Source organism: Hemiscyllium ocellatum, chromosome 10, assembly GCF_020745735.1.
Source record: "Hemiscyllium ocellatum isolate sHemOce1 chromosome 10, sHemOce1.pat.X.cur, whole genome shotgun sequence".
Classification (NCBI taxonomy): Eukaryota; Metazoa; Chordata; class Chondrichthyes; order Orectolobiformes; family Hemiscylliidae; genus Hemiscyllium; species Hemiscyllium ocellatum.
Window position 1 is genome coordinate 94,170,108 of NC_083410.1, and position 17,174 is coordinate 94,187,281.

Consider the following 17,174-nt stretch of genomic DNA (forward strand, 5'->3'; position numbering starts at 1 on the left):
CAAGCAGGCTAAGATAAAAGGTAGGGAGGAGGGACTTGGGGGAGGGATGTTGGAAATGCGATAGGTAGGAGGTCAAGGTGAGGGTGATAGGCCGGAGTGGGGGTGGGGGCGGAGAGGTCAGGAAGAAGATTGCAGGTTAGGAAGGTGGTGCTGAGTTCGAGGGTTGGGACTGAGACAAGGTGGGGGGAGAGGAAATGAGGAAACTGGAGAAATCTGAGTTCATCCCTTGTGGTTGGAGGGTTCCTAGGCGGAAGATGAGGCGCTCTTCCTCCAGCCATCGTGTTGCTATGGTCTGGCGATGAAGGAGTCCAAGGACCTGCATGTCCTTGGTGGAATGGGAGGGGGAGTTGAAATGTTGAGCCATGGGGTGGTTGGGTTGGTTGGTCCGGGTGTCCCAGAGGTGTTCTCTGAAACGTTCCGCAAATAGGCGGCCTGTCTCCCCAATTATAGAGGAGGCCACATCGGCTGCAGCGGATGCAGTAAATGATGTGTGTGGAGGTGCAGGTGAATTTGTGGCGGATATGGAAGGATCCCTTGGGGCCTTGGAGGGAAGTAAGGGGGGAGGTGAGGGCGCAAGCTTTTTGCATTTCTTGCGGTTGCAGGGGAAGCTGCTGGGAGTGGAGGTTGGGTTGGTGGGGGGTGTGGACCTGACGAGGGAGACATGGAGGGAGTAGTCTTTTCGGAACGCTGATATGGGAGGGGAGGGAAATATATCCCTGGTGGTGGGGTCCGTTTGGAGGTGGCGGAAATGACGATGGATGATACAATGTATGTGGAGGTTGGTGGGATGGTAGGTGAGGACCAGTGGGTTTCTGTCCTGGTGGTGATTGGAGGGGTGGGGCTCAAGGGCGGTGGAGCAGGAAGTGGAGGAGTTGCGGTGAAGGGCATCGTCAATCACGTCTGGGGGGAAATTGTGGTCTTTGAAGAAGGAGGCCATCTGGGTTGTTCGGTATTGGAATTGGTCCTCCTGGGAGCAGATGTGGCGGAGACGAAGGAAGTGGGAGTATGGGATGGCGTTTTAACAGGGGGCAGGATGGGAGGAGGTGTAGTCTAGGTAGCTGTGGGAGTCGGTCAGTTTATAGTAAATGTCCGCGTTGATTCGGTTGCCTGAGATAGAAATGGAGACGTCTAGAAAAGGGAGGGAGGAGTCTGAGACGGTCCAGGTAAATTTGAGGTCGGAATGGAAGGTGTTGGTAAAGTGGGTGCAGTTCCAACAGCATAGGTTTGCCCCAAGACACAGCAGCCAGCTTGATTGGCACCTTAACACCTTCAACATTTTACGGTGCATCGTAATGACTCGCCCAAGGCTCCTTTGGCAGCACCTTCCAAACACACAGATTCTAAAACCAAGGGGAGCAAAGGTTACAGATACATGGGAACATTACTACCACCTAGACCCCTTCCAAGTCTCTCTCATCATCCTGACTTGGAAAGATAGCACTGCTTCATTGTCCTGTAATTCCCTCCCAAGAGGACAGTAGATGTTCCTACATAACATAAACTACAGTGGTTCAAGGAGGCAGGTCATCATTTTTTCTTTTTCAAGTCAGTGAATAACACCTGAATAATTCACTGTGCTGCATGTTTTAACAAAAAAATCCTTTATTTTATACTGGTTGCTTGGTCTAATGCTCTACAATGCTACACAGTATTAACAATCCTTGGAACAGTAGAACCATAGCAGTTTACAGTGCACAAGGAAAAAGATGATCTATCATGTCTGTACTAGTTTTTTTTTACTTGAACCGAACCACACTATTACCCTAAACCCCTGATTTTTTAACAAGTTCTTTATTTTTACTTAAAATATGCAACGGAGTTCAACCACTCTATGATCAAATATTTATTCATTCCAAGCTTTCCATTTAAATACATTACCTATGTATGCATTTGACATGCATATTACATGTCAATTGAGCCTTGGGTCTCCAAGCATGTTTCTTAAACAAAATTTCACAGTTGGAGGAGATGTTTCTTTATAAATTTGCTCCAAGTGTTGGTTTTAAAGTGATAGCACATCATTATAGAAAACATTGTATATTCTTGGATGCAATTCTTTTTATTTTACCTCATGCGCTGTGTTCTATATGTTATGCAAATTTTTTATCCAATCCATAGTGAAATAATGAATGACATTGGGTTTTTTTTTTGTAAAATTTATAATAAATACAAACTGATCTATGAAGGAGAACTTGTTATTGGAATTTCACCTAGATTTGTTCTGGGATCTTTTCTGACTGCTGATGTTGAATTTATTGGTGATGCAAAGCTACTTCCATTTAGGAATGGACCAGTAGGGCATGAATTGTTGTTCAGTGTCTTGGACTAAGAACTTGAGATATGGGAGATGGATTTTCATTGCATAAGTGAATAGTATTTTTTGCATTGTAAATGAAAAAGGTGCTTTTTTAAGGTGGACTGGTGTGTCTGTGATGAACGCCAGTCCCCGTCAAAAGTGCTCTCACACCCCCAACTTATTCTCAAAAAGAGGTGGAACTTGTGTGATTTAGCTATTCCTGCTTTTTGATAAACCCCTAAAAATGAAAATGCTAAAATCAAGGAAATCAAATTAAATGTTCCACTAATTTGAAATACTTAATCTTGCTAAGTTACAAATGCTTCTTACTTGAAACATCAACACTATTAAAACATCAAGGAAGGATGACATGACACGACATTTTGTTGGTATAAACTTGTAGAGAAGATTTGGCAGTGATCTCTGACCTAGTAAACATGAAGTAGTTACCAGGCATAATGGATATTACGCTGCATTTGAAGGACATTAGATTATGTATCAGAAGAGCTTCAAGTGTAATGGTGATCAGTGAACACATCTGGAATTTAATGTGCAATTTCAAAATTGATTTGGATCCATTTATGGGAATAGCCAGGAATGATTCTGGAGGTTGGGAAACTAAGTTAAGATAGTGATTAATCTTCATTGCAGAAATGAATGCTGACTTAAAAAAAAACTGATTTAAATGTATAGTAAAAGGTACATTTTTGGAAGCTGTTTAACTTTGAGAGCAAACACAGGATCAGAGGATGCAAGGACCCAATTTACAAGTCTCAAAAATTAGAAAAGTAATCTTTCTGTTTTGGGTTTGAACGAGCTTCGAGTGAAGATGATTTATTCATGGTCAGATAATGTTTGAGATAGGAAGCTAAATTAATGCCTATCAAATTATTTGGCATTTAACAATGGTAATCATTTTTTCCAATTAAAGGAGTTTGCTATTCTTGAATTCTAAATGGTGGCATTTGTATAGAGTAAAGTGTGTTTGGTGAATTGAGTTTTTTTGAATAAATTGTTAACTGATATTGAATTATGTTAATATGTGTTGTCTTGGTTCATTTATTAAGATTGGCCATCCAGACTGGTGGATTTTAAAGGAAGTTTATGCCTGGTACAATATGGAGAGAAGGCTGAAAATTTGGAGCCAGGTCATCAAATTTTTCATGAATAAGTAATTAAATAGTTTGGTGGAATATGACTTCCACTGATGGTGATATAGTTGCTTGTGCATGGTACAGCAGCTGGTCTGAATCAAATTGACACAATTCTCCACATTGGGGTATAACTATCTAATTTCCTTGCAAGGAGATTAGCTAAGATTCTTGGGTGGGTGAGGATAAAAGAGTAAAATTGACTGTTTGCTAGGCCTAATCAGCTATAGATGCACAGTGAGGAGGAAGAAATTTTAAAAGAAATGCAAGGTGAAAGGATGCTAGCAGATGTCAAAAACATGTAGACAATTTGAGAAGCGTACATTATGGTATCTTTAGTATAAAAATGGAAAGATGTTTTTCCTTTCGAGAGATGTTTTAGTCTGTTTGGGAAACTCATTATACTTTTCTAGAAAAAAGACATTGAACCAACTAATGGAAAATCTTTGGTATTAGACTTGGAAGAGTGGCATTACTTTCATTTGAGTGAAAAGAAGTTCATGGATTTAAGCCCCACTCCAGATAATTGAGCAAATGATCTGGGATGACAGTTCATAACATGCAGTTCTGAGAGACCTCTGCACTCTGAAGGTGCTGTCCTTTGACTGAGTTGCTAAAACTCTAGTTCCTCAGCTAGACGGAAAATATCCCTTGAAACTATTCAAGAAAGGGCACAACAGTCTTGCCTGTATTCTGGCTGACAACACAAAACATTAATTAGCCCTTTATTTCATTGCTATACTTGAAAATTTGATTTAAAGTTGTATGCTACCATGTGAACTACATCTGACAAATCAAAAGTACTCAATTAGCTTTAAGCACTATTCAATGTCTCAGTCTCAGTAGTGAAATAAATGTTTCTTTTTTTTCTTGTAAACAAGAAATGAAAAGAGCATGGCAAAATCAAGAGCATAGAGTCATAGAGATGTACAGCATGGAAACAGACCCTTCGGTCCAACCCGTCCATGCCGACCAGATATCCCAACCCAATCTAGTCCCACCTGCCAGCACCCGGCCCATATCGCTCCAAACCCTTCCTATTCATATACACATCTAAATGCCTCTTAAATGTGCAATTGTACCAGCCTCCACACATTCTCTGGCAGCTCATTCCATACACGTACCACCCTCTGCGTTAAAAAGTTGTCCCTTAGGTCTTTTTTTATATCTTTCCCCTCTCACCCTAAACCTATGCCCTCTAGTTCTGGACTCCCCGACCCCAGGGAAAAGACCTTGCCTATTTATCCTATCCATACCTCTCATAATTTTGTAAACCTCCATAAGGTCACCCCTCAGCCTCCGACACTCTAGGGAAAACAGACCCAGCCTGTTCAGCCTCTCCCTATAGCTCAGCCTCAACCCTAGCAACATCCTTGTAAATCTTTTCTGAACCCTTTCAAGTTTCACAACATCTTTCCGATGGGAAGGAGACCAGAAGTGCACGCAATATTCCAACAGTGGCCTAACCAATGTCCTGTACAGCCGCAACATGACCTCCCAACTCCTGTACTCAATACTCTGACCAATAAAGGAAAGCATACCAAACGCCGCCTTCACTATCCTATCTACCTGCGACTCCACTTTCAAGGAGCAATGAACCTGCACTCCAAGGTCTCTTTGTTCAGCAACACTCCCTGGGACCTTACCATTAAGTGTATAAGATTTGCTTTCCCGAAATGCAGCACCTCGCATTTAGCTGAATTAAACTCCATCTGCCACTTCTCAGCCCATTGGCCCATCTGATCAAGATCCTGTTGCAGTCGGAGGTAACCCTCTTCGCTGTCCACTACACCTCCAATTTTAGTGTCCTTTGCAAACTTACTAACTGTATCTCTTATGCTTGCATTCAAATCATTTATGTAAATGACAAAAAGTAGAGGGCCCAGCACCGATCCTTGTGGCACTCCACTGATCACAGGTCTTCAGTCTGAAAAACAACCCTCCACCACCACCCTCTGTCTTCTACCTTTGAGCCAGTTCAGTATCCAAATGGCTAGTTCTCCCTGTATTCCATGAGATCTAATCTTGCTAATCAGTCTCCCATGGGGAACCTTGTCGAACGCCTTACTGAAGTCCATATAGATCACATCTACTGCCCTGCCCTCATCAATCTTCTTTGTTACTTCATCAAAAAACTCAAATCAAGTTTGTGAGACATGATTTCCCATACACAAAGCCATGTTGATTATCCTGAATCAGTCCTTGCCTTTCCAAATACATGGATTCCCTCCAACAACTTGCCCACCACCGAGGTCAGGCTCACTGGTCGATAGTTCCCTGGCTTGTCCTTACCACCCTTCTTAAACAGAGGCGCCACATTTGCCAACCACCAGTCTTCCGGCACCTCACCTGTGACTATCGATGATACAAATATCTCAGCAAGAGACCCAGCAATCACTTCTCTAGCTTTCCACACAGTTCTCAGGTACACCTGATCAGGTCCTGGGGATTTATCCATCTTTAACCATTTCAATACATCCAGCACTTCCTCCTCTGTAATCTGGACATTTTGCAAGATGTCACCATCTATTTCCCTACAGTCTATATCTTCTATATCCTTTTCCAAGTAAATACTAATGCAAAATATTCATTTAGTATCCCCCCCATTTTCTGTGGCTCCACACAAAGGCCGCCTTGCTGATCTTTGAGGGGCCCTATTCTCTCCCTAGTTACCCTTTTGTCCTTAATATATTTGTAAAAACCCTTTGGATTCTCCTTAATTGTATTTGCCAAAGCCATCTCATGTCCCCTTTTTGCCCTCCGGATTTCCCTCTTAAGTATACCCCTACATTCTTTATACTCTTCTAAGGATTCACTCGATCTATCCTGTCTGTACCTAACATATGCTTCCTTCTTTTTCTTAACCAAACCCTCAATTTCTTTAGTCATCCAGCATTCCCTATACCTACCAGCCTTCCCTTTCACCCTGACAGGAATATACTTTCTCTGGATTCTTGTTATCTCATTTCTGAAGGCTTCCCATTTTCCAGCCATCCCTTTTACCTGCAAACATCTGGCTCCAATCAGCTTTTGAAAGTTCTTGCCTAATACTGTCAAAATTGGCCTTTGTCCAATTTTTAGATCTGTTCTATCCTTTTCCATCACTATTTAAAAACGAATAGAATTATGGTTGCTGGCTCCAAAGTGCTCCCCCACTGACACCTCAGTCACCTGCCCTGCCTTATTTCCCAAGAGTAGGTCAAGTTTTGCACCTTCTCTCGTAGGTACATCCACATACTGAATCAGAAAATTGTCTTTTACACCCTAAAGAAATTCCTCTCCATCTAAACATTTAGCACTATGGCAGTCCCAGTCGATGTTTGGAAAGTTAAAATCCCCTCCCAGAACCACCATGTTATTCTGACAGATAGCTGAGCTCTCCTTACAAGTTTTTCTCTCAATTTCCCTCTGACTATTTGGGGGGAGGGGTCTATAATACAATCCTAATAGGTGATTATCCCTTTCTTATTTCTCAGTTCCACCCAAATAACTTCCCTCGATGTATTTCCAGGAATATTCTCCCTCAGCACAGCTGTAATGCTATCCCTTATCAAAAATGCCACTCCCCCTCCTCTTTTGCCTCCCTTTCTATCCTTCCTGTAGTATTTGAATCCTGGAACATTAAGCTGCCAGTCCTGCCCATCCCTGAGCCATGTTTCTGTAATTGCTATGATATCCCAGTACCATGTTCCTAACCATGTCTTGAGTTCATCTGCCTTCTCTGTTAGACCCCTTGCATTGAAATAAATGCAGTTTAATTTATTAGTCCTACCTTGTCCCTGCCTGCCCTGACTGTTTGACTCTCATCTGTTTTCAGCTGGACCCGTCTCAGATCGATCTCTTTCCTCACTATCTCCCTGGGTCCCACTGCCCCCACCTTACTAGTTTAAATCCTCCCAAGCAGTTCTAGCAAATTTCTCTGCCAGTATATTAGTCCCCTTCCAATTTAGGTGCAATCCGTCCTCCTTGTACAGGTCGCTTCTACCCCAAAAGAGATTCCAATGATCCAAGAATGTGAATCCTTCTCCCATACACCAGCTCCTCAGCCATGCATATATCTGCTCTATGTTCCTATTCCTGCCCTCACTAGCTCATTCTGGGAGTAATCCAGATATTGCTACCCTTGAGGACCTCCTTTTTTAAATTTCTACCTAACTCTCTGTAATCTCCCTTCAGAGTCTCAACCTTTTCCCTTCCAATGTCGTTGGTTCCAATGTGGACAATGACCTCCTGCTGGCCCCTCTCCCCCGTGAGAACACTTTGCGACATCTCTGAGACATCCTTGACCCTGGCACCAGGGAAACAAACACCATTCTGCTTTTTCTCTGATGGCCACAGAAACATCTGTCTGTACCTCTGACTACAGAGTCCCTTAACACAATTGATCTCTTGGAAGCCGACGTACCCCTCGTTGCATTTGAGCCAGTCTCAATACCAAAAACTTGGCTGTTTGTGCTACGTTCCCCTGGGAATCCATCACCCCCTACATTTTCTAAAACAGCATACCTGTTTTAAATGGGTATGTCCACAAAAGGTGGGTCCTGCTGTAGCTGCCTAACTCTCTTCCCTTCCTGGAATTAACCCATCTATGTGACTGTATCTAAGACTCCCCCCCCCCCCCCCCCCCCCCCCCGCCCCTTCTATAACTGCCATCCATCACATACTGTTGCTGTTGCAAATTCCTCATCGCTTCTATCCACTTATCCACCGATCCACTTAATCTGATAAGATTCGCATCCAACAGCATTTATGGCAGATATAATCCACAGTAACCCTTAAACTCCCACATCTGACAAGAAATACATATCACTGTCAAGGCCATTTTTGCTCCTTCACAATCTATGGGCCCAGAAAATAACACCGTCTTATTCCTCTACAAACACCGCCCCAGGTTAAATTAATAGCTATGGCTTATAGTTTAAGTTTAATCAAGAGATTTATCTCCAAAAACATATAATCAAGAAAGAATCCACTGTACCCACTACTGCAGCCTTTCTCTTGGACAGACTTAAAACAACAATTAACTTATCTGATTCTGTGCTGTGAACTTCGCCCAACAGTTCCTCCAAGATTAGTTATGAATTTCACTTTGTTAATTTTCCCAGATGCACTCCAATGTTCAGCGATGCACGAATTCAAACAGCAGAGGCAGTAACTGTGCAGGTTTTTTTTTCTCTCTCTCTCTCTCTCTTTTGCACTGTCCTCACCATGTGCTTCCTTTGTCTGCCCTTCTCCCTTTTAAACTGCTGTTTTTTTTGACTTTTTTTTCCAAAGTTCGAAAACAATGCAACAGCATATAAAACAGCAATTGCTGCTCCTGGAATTTGAGGAAATCACCTTCAACACCTAAAATACCTCAAAAAAAAGGTGCAGCTCTTACAGCCAGAAATTTTTCCTGTCCTCCACCTTGGATTACCCAGAATACATAAGTCCAGTAGTGAGAGACAAATGTATCAACTGATGTGGTTGATGTACGAAATATTCAAATTTGAAACTAAACCATTTGAAACTTGCAGTTAATTTAAAACAAGTTCGAGGAATACAAAGCATGTAAAAGCTTTGCAAGATTAGGCAGGCCAAGACAGGGTTGTGATGAATTCGAGCAAAACAAAGTCTGTTAAATAATCTTCCTAGTAAGACGGTTGAGGTAGTGCTAAACTGGTCTACTGTAATGTGTATGTGAAACTTCTATTAGGGTTGTATTAAAATACTTCAGTTTCCTACAATCCTGAATGATAGGGTTGTAACACCATCACCAGGGTTTGGAGTGGACAAAAAAGAAGTTCATGCTTTTGAAAACTTTATCAAATTCAGAAGTAAGAAAAAAATCTTGCAGGTGGTTAGAGAGAGAGAAATGTGACTCCCTTTCTCAAAGAGAGACCAAAGCAAGCAAGGAAATTACAAACCATTTGGTTTAGTGTGAAATTCATTTGGTGTACATTACAGATTAGACTATAAAGCATTTGAGAAACAAGTTGAACAGGATTGGTCAACATTGATTTCTTAAGTGCAGCTATGCTTAAGCAACCTTGCAAAGTTATTTGAATTGACCAAGGATAGATTAGAGTAAAAAGTGAGGTCTGCAGATACTGGAGATCAGAGCTGAAAATGTGTTGCTGGTTAAAGCACAGCAGGTCAGGCAGCATCCCAGGAACAGGAAATTCGACGTTTCGGGCCAGAGCCCTCCTTCATTCCTGATGAAGGGCTCTGGCCCGAAACGTCGAATTTCCTGTTCCTGGGATGCTGCCTGACCTGCTGTGCTTTAACCAGCAACACATTTTCAGCAAGGATCGATTAGGGAAGTACAGTGGAAGTGGTTGCACAATTGTTTTTTGATTGTCATTGCAAGTGTTTCTACTCTCATCCAATGTAGGCAAACATGACAACCAATTTGCATCAAGGCCTCACAAGTAGTCGTATCCAAATTACCAAGTAACCAGTTTCATGCTAGTATAAGGATGGAATCACAAGGTGAACTCCACTTCTTGAGTGAGGTGGAATCTTTAATGTTAGCTGGAACAGGCTTTCAGTTTTAACCTTTTGCCCAAAAGATGACACCTTTGAATAAAAGTGTTTGCTCACTACTCACTACTGCATTGAAATGTTGATATAAATTTGTGTTGTTGATGACTGCGGTGAGATTTGAACCCATGACCTTTGTAAGGGTATGAGTACTACTCACTAAACAAAGTTGACATTTCGCAGATAATTAGAATTAATTTTGGGGGAAGACAAGCAATTGCTTGCAAGTTCAACAATTTTTTTGAAGTATGCTAGATATCTCAGTAAAATATCAATTTAGATTTTGTTTTGAACTGTCATTCATGAGATTTTATGTTTACCAAATTTGAGCACGACTACACCAGCCAATATGCTGCAGTAAACCTGTGGTAGATGCCAGGAACTGAACTCCCAGTTCAAGGCTACATGTGAGCAACAAGCTTAAAAAAGAAGCATCTATTTACTTTGTGGTTTCCAGCTGCTGCCTGCTGAATCATTGTGCTGGGGAATGGAAACCTTGGCACAAATTTTAAAGTAAAGAAAAACTGGAGCTACATAGCAGAATATGATGGGTTTCAGTCACTCTGGGTAGTTTACGTATCATAGATTCAGTCATAGAGATATACAGCACGGAATCTGGAACATTAACTTCTATTTAAGTCAGTTTTACAATTTGTCAAAATCAGTGTGGACTGTTGGAGGCCTTCATTTGACTTGCCTTCTACATTTTAGTATGTAAGAAAAAAAATCAAGATTGCATCAAGCAAATTTTCACCCCATCACTTTAAAATCCAGGCAGTTGAAGTTTGTGGGTGAGGAGCAATGTAACTTTGACCCTGTGTTGGAGACCTGCTTTATTGACAGCATGGGGTTTATACTAGTGTTGCTGAGTATGTGGTAGGAGCAGTGGTCTTATGTTTATCTGATGGTGTGGCAAGTTTATCTTGAGCTTTGAACACTGGGAAATATTCGCTTTCCTTAACCATGTGACTTCTCAGATTTGGGAGACCAGGGGTGGAGTGTTACTGCCAACATGACAGTGCTGCAGGAGTGATTCAACTGCAATTCTTGATTAATGAGGTAAGTTATTTGGAGTTTTGTTTGAGGGATTTGGATAATTTGGAAAAGTTGTGAATGTTTCACATTTATTTGAAAGCTTATGAGAGTTTGAGATGTATTGCAGCAGATCCATTTTTTAATTGACATTTGTATCTGTCTTATTGTGTAATTTGAGTAAATAAATCTCAACTAACCAAAATGGTTATCTTTAGCATGTTAAGTATTGTTTTTAAAAAGCTGTTGTATGAATGCAAGAAATTGTTATAACTTTCCTGAAGTTTTAGCAATGTAGTGTGGATGGTAAGTTGATGGGTCAAAAATTATATTTGCTGTACTGAGTTGAATTGAAATTTTCTGTTTGCTTGTAAATGACCTGAACTGTAGATACAAGCACAGGCTGGGCCTGAAAATTTCCAAATTCATGGCCTACAAATTGTATTTAAAATTTGGCAAAATTGTTTCCTTTAAAGTTCTGGTTCATACATGACAATCTTGCTACCTCGGCATTTGCCAGTCTCAATTACGAATAAATAAACACAGACCTGCTGATCAGGAAATGTGAAACAAAAGCAGAGCATACTGAAGAAACATAGGTCTTGTCGCATCTGTGTAGAGAAAAACAAGGCTAGGATTTTGAGTCCAGTGACCCTTTGTCAGTACTGACAGTAGCTGTCAAAAAGTCGTATTTATGCAAATGATGGGGTGATATGAATAGAAGGCATGAAGATGGATGCTAAAGGAAGGGAGAAAGAGAAAAGGGGATAGGCAAGCAGAACTGATAGAGAGAGAGAAATGCTAGGTAGGATGCTGCCGAGGAGTGTAAATAGCTGAAAATGGATTGGTTGTTCAGTGACCCTGGTCTTTGCTTTCCACCCCATCAGCCTCCATACCCAAAAGATCATAAGCTGCCATGTCTGCTGACTCCAGTGGCCTGTCACTACCAGACATAATTGCTTCCCCTCCCTAGTCAGTGTTCCACAGGGACAGTTCCTGCACTCCTCCTCCACTGAACACCCTATATCCCAATGGCAATTTTTCATGCAATTGTAGAAGGTTCAACAGTTGCCTGTTTACCACCACTTTGCACACCTAAGATGCCAGACATCATCTAAGTGAAGCAGAAATTTACCTGCATTATATTGAATCTTGTCTGTTGTATTCACTGCTCAAATGTGCATTCCTGTACATTGGGGATATGCCATGCAGACTCGGTAACCTCTTTGTCGAACACATTCAGTCTGTAAAAATGACTGAGCTCCTGGTTGCCTGCCATTTCAACGTACCACTATTTCTGTACCAACATTTTTGTCTCAGGCAAAGCTCATTGCAAGCTGGAGGAAAAAAGCAATACATCTTCTGCTTAATCTAATCTTTAGGACTTGACATTCACATTCAGAAATTGTAAAAGTTAATGCCATGCTCCATCTGTTACCTACCACCATGTCCCCAGGTGTCCTGACAATGAGATCAGTACTCAGATTTTTACCATGGCTTCAAAAGTGTCAGAAATTTATATTAAAACCTATTGAATGCTTTCAGGCCACCATATTTACTAAAAATGGCAGTCTTAGCTTGAAAACTAATTCTTTTAAAAACTGCTTGTATCATTTCTTTCCCAAACAATCCATCTTTGGCTCATCCTTATTCTTATCTCTTTTTTTTTGTGAGAGACGGTATTTATTTGATTCCTCAAAGCAAAACTTAAGAATCTCTGGTTATGCTACCTAAAATCTGTTCCTGAGAGCTGCACTCATCTAATAACTAATCAGCTTTCCCAACAGAATCGGGAAGTAAGTGGTCCAAAATTCAGGCACAATGCCTCACCTTGATGATCATTATAAAGCTGCATGAAAATAAAGTTTTTGAAGAATCATATTGTCCAGGACTTTAGGAAGAACTCCCTTCTTTATCTTTGAAATAGCATTGTAGGGTTTTTAAAAACTCTGCCTGAAAAGACTCATTTTGTCTTGAATCAAAATAGCATCTGGAAGGTGGAAACTCTGACCTGCAATACTGCTTTGATTATCAATCTAGATTTTTGTTTACTCACATCTCTGGAGTGGAAGTTGAACATTCTACTTTTTGACTAGAGTTGAAGGTGCTGCAACCAAGCCATGGGATGCTGACACTGTCAAAGGTACGAGGGCAGTAAACCAGTACAGCACTTCCACTAACACATCAATAAAGATGCCCTGTTGGATTAATTGTAGAATGATATTGGCAGACACAAATGAAGTCGTGGTGATAAGTGCTTGTTGGGCATTCTTCCTAAACTCAACTGGCTTATCAGTCTTTTGAGATAATACCTTCACTTTAGCGTGTGAGTGTATATATTTAACTACCTTCGGCATTAAATCGAACAAATCAAACAGTATGTAGCTGCCAAAAATGTAAGGGTTCTTGTCATGCATGTAGCAGATCTTTTTGACCTATCAGGTGATTTCACCACACAAAAATTTTCTTTGAGAATTAGTCAAGCAGAAATGCAAAACCACATTCTGGGCAACTTCTGAGTACTTGCTCCAGACTGAGTCAGCTTGGACATGGTATGTCCGACTGAGTTGAAGTTTGCTTTATGCATTACTTTGCATGCATTGATTTTATCCTGAAATCTACAAAATATGTAAATAAGGAATTCATTGGAGGAAATAGCCCTCATCAGCGTTCTATAGAATTAAAAAAAAATCCATTTCAGCACTTCAGGAAGTCACAAAATGCTTTATGCCCAATGAAATGCTTGCGAAATGTTGCCACAATTATAATGTAGGAAATCTAACAGCCAATTTGCAGTCACTAAAATAACGAGCACATAAAGTTGATGTGTTGTTTGAGGGATAAATATTGACCTGGATTTTTCAGTTGTCCAGCTTTTGTTTGAAGTAATGTGATGACTTTTTTTTTGTTACATCCACTTGACAGGACTGATGGGGCTTTGATTTAAGAATATGAAAAATAGATACAGACCATACAACCCCTAACGCCATTCATTTTGGCTGATTTTTTTTACCTAAACACCGCTTTCTTATCTGCTGTGCATGTCCTCAATTTCTCCAATGTCTTCAGTCTGAAATATATACTCAATGTTGGAGCTTCCATTACTCTCAGGTATAAAATTCTGATGGTTCTCGATCATTTCAGTGAAGAAAATCCTGTTGTACATATATTAAACAGTGAATCCTTTATCCTGATATTGTGTTGAGTTTTCTGCATTCTCTGGCCAAGAAAAATTCTTTGCCTACCTTGTCAAGTCCTGTCAGAATCTTGTACATTTTAAGGAGGACCCCTCATTCTTCAAACTCAAGCAGCTACAGGCCCAACAGAGAGCATTCTGGTGCAACTTTACCATTCTTCCTTAGATATGAAGACTGAAGACTACAGTCTAGGTGTGGTCTCACTAAAACCTTACACAGTTGTAGCAAGACTTCATTATTCTTTATATTTCAATTCTCCCTGTAATAAAGGCAAACCTGTCATTTGATTTTCAAATTACTTTCTGTACTTGAGTGATAATTTTGCTTCTTATAGTGCACCCACGTATGTCTCAACATCAACATTTGCAAGTTTAAAATAATCACCTGCCACTTTGCCCACTTACTTCACCATTGTCTTCTCTCAGCATTAGGTTCCACCTAGTTTTGTAGCATCAGCAAACCTAGACGTAATAATCTTGGTATTTTCATCAAATAATTAATATACATTGTAAATATTTGAGGCCCCGGCAGTGAACTTTCAAAGCAGTCCACTAGTTACAGCCTGCTACCTTGAAAATCCCTATATTACCCCCTGCTAATTGTTTCCTGTGCATTAACAGTTCTTCTGTTTCATCAGAGATTGCCTCCAACACATTGAGCCCTTATTTTGGCAGGGTTCAGCACTTCCACAGTACTGCACCAGAGTGTCGACTTTGATTGTGTACTCATCTCTGGAGTGGTCTTTGTATTCATGACTTGCTGATTCCAGAGACTGTTGACTTAGCCACAGCAAAGACTCTAGCTAAGTTCTTTCTGACAGCCAAATCAGAAAGGGTGCTCATCAACAGTCTATTAACTCCAATAGGAAGTATTGCTTTAGTATTGCAGAATGCTAGAAAAAATGTTTAGGTCAATAAAATTAAAACATCACCTTCCTCCAGGTGACATCCTACAACTACTTTCTCCAAATTCATGTTTGCTTCCCATGTTAACTTGGAAAAGTTAGAGATGAAATGGATTTAAATAAGGATGTGTGGGTCAAGGGTGAAAAGCTTTTCTGTCTCAACATTATACCTTTTTACATGAATTGTATGTATGTTTGTTAAATTTGCTGAAGGCACAAGGATACATAGGAAAGTAAGTTGTGAAGAGGACATAAATTGTTTACAGATCGATTAAGTGAGTGATAAAAGATGGAATATACTGTGGGAAAATGTGAAATTATCCTATTTTGCAGAAGAAAAAAAATCAAAATATTGAGAGATTGCAGAACTCCGATATGCAGAGGGATCTGGGTGTCCTACTGTGCAAATTGCAGTCTATATAGTTCTTCATAGTTGAAATGCACCAGCCATTGCAGCATCCTGATGACGCTCCTCTGCATCCTCTCCACAGCAATCACATCCTTCTTGTAATGTGGTGACCAGAATTGTGCACAGTACTCCAGCTGTGGCCTAACTAATATCATATACACCTCCGTCATAACTTCACAGCTCTTGCCTTTACTGAACGAAGCATGGAATACCCATGTACTTCCTAAAACACCTTCTCCACCGGTCCTATTGCCTTCAAGGATTTAAGTACAAACACACCAAGGTAAAAACCAAAGTCAGGTCCACGTCCCCCCAACAACCTACCCTCCCTTCCTGGCACCTTCCCCTGCTACTGCAAAATTGCAAAACCTGTGCCTACACCACCTCCCTCCCCTCCATCCAAGGCCCCAAAGGAGCCTTCCACATCCATCAAAGTTTTACTTGCACATCCACCAATATAACTTATTGTATCTGTCACTCCTGATGCGGTCTCTACATTGGGGAGACTGGACGCCTCCTAGCAGAGTGCTTTAGGGAACATCTCCGGGACACCCGCATCAATCAACCCCACTGCCCTGTGGCCCAACAATTCAACTCCTCCTCTGCTGAGGACATGCAAGTCCTGGGCTGTTTCCACCGCCGTTCCCTCACCAGCCAATGCCTGGAGGAAGAACGCCTCATCTTCCACCTCAGAACACTTCAACCCCATGGCATCAATGTGGATTTCACTAGTTTCCTCATTTCCCTTTCTCCCCCTCCTCCCCCACCTCACCCCAGCTCCAGCCTTCCAGCTTAGCACTGCCCTCATTACCTGTCCTACCTGTCTGTCTTCCCTTCCATCTATCCACTCCATCCTCCTCTCTGACCTATCACCTTCATCCCCACCCCCATTCACCATTTACTCTTTGCTACCTTCCCTCGCCCTCCTCCCTGACTTATCACCTCCATCACCACCCCCGTTCACCTATTGTACACTATGCCACTTTCTCCCAACCTCCACCCCCCCTCTCATTTATCTCTCCACTCTGCAGGCACCCTGCCTCTATTCCTGATGAAGGGCTTTTGCCCAAAATGTCGATTTTCCTGCTCCTCGGATGCTGCCCGACCTGCTGTGCTTTTCCAGCACCACTCTAATTTACCAACACATCAAAGTCCCCCTCGTCCTCTATACACCCAGGGTCCTACTGTTTGTAGCCCCTTGCCTTGATAGTCCTCTCAAAATGCAGGACTTATCAATTTTCAGTATTAATCTCATATCTGCCACTGTTCTGTCCAACTGCCCAGCCTCTGTCCTTCTGTAGTCTAAAACTTTCCCTTTCACCAATTTTAGTGTTATCTGTGAATTTCAGTAAATTCTCACATCTGAATTATTAATGTACACTACAAACAACAAGGCACCTAGTACTGAACTCTGTAGGCTTCCAGTCACATTAACAGCCTTAACAGAAGAACCCTCTTCTTTTTACCACTAAGCCAGTTTTGGATCCAATTTGCTCTGGATTCCAGATTGCCTTCCTAACCAATCTCTTAGACAGCACTTTGTCAAAAGCCTTACTGAAGTCCATATAAACATCAACTGTACTACTTGATATTGTTGTATTGGGTGCAAAATGATTTTCTCTGCTCAGATGCTGCCTGACCTGCTGAGATTCTCCAACGCACT

The 17,174-nt window shown here is 41.3% G+C and overlaps 1 protein-coding gene across 7 annotated transcripts in view; it reads left to right on the forward strand.

Annotated features, from left to right (window-relative positions):
• stxbp5a (syntaxin binding protein 5a (tomosyn)) overlaps positions 1-17,174 on the forward strand; it is a 231,444-nt gene that overhangs the window by 18,799 nt on the left and 195,471 nt on the right. For all 7 annotated transcript variants that reach the window (XM_060831736.1, XM_060831737.1, XM_060831741.1 and 4 more), the window contains exon 3: positions 10,947-11,028. In XM_060831736.1, the coding sequence (XP_060687719.1) occupies positions 10,947-11,028 (82 nt within the window). The remainder of the gene's footprint in view (positions 1-10,946; positions 11,029-17,174) is intronic.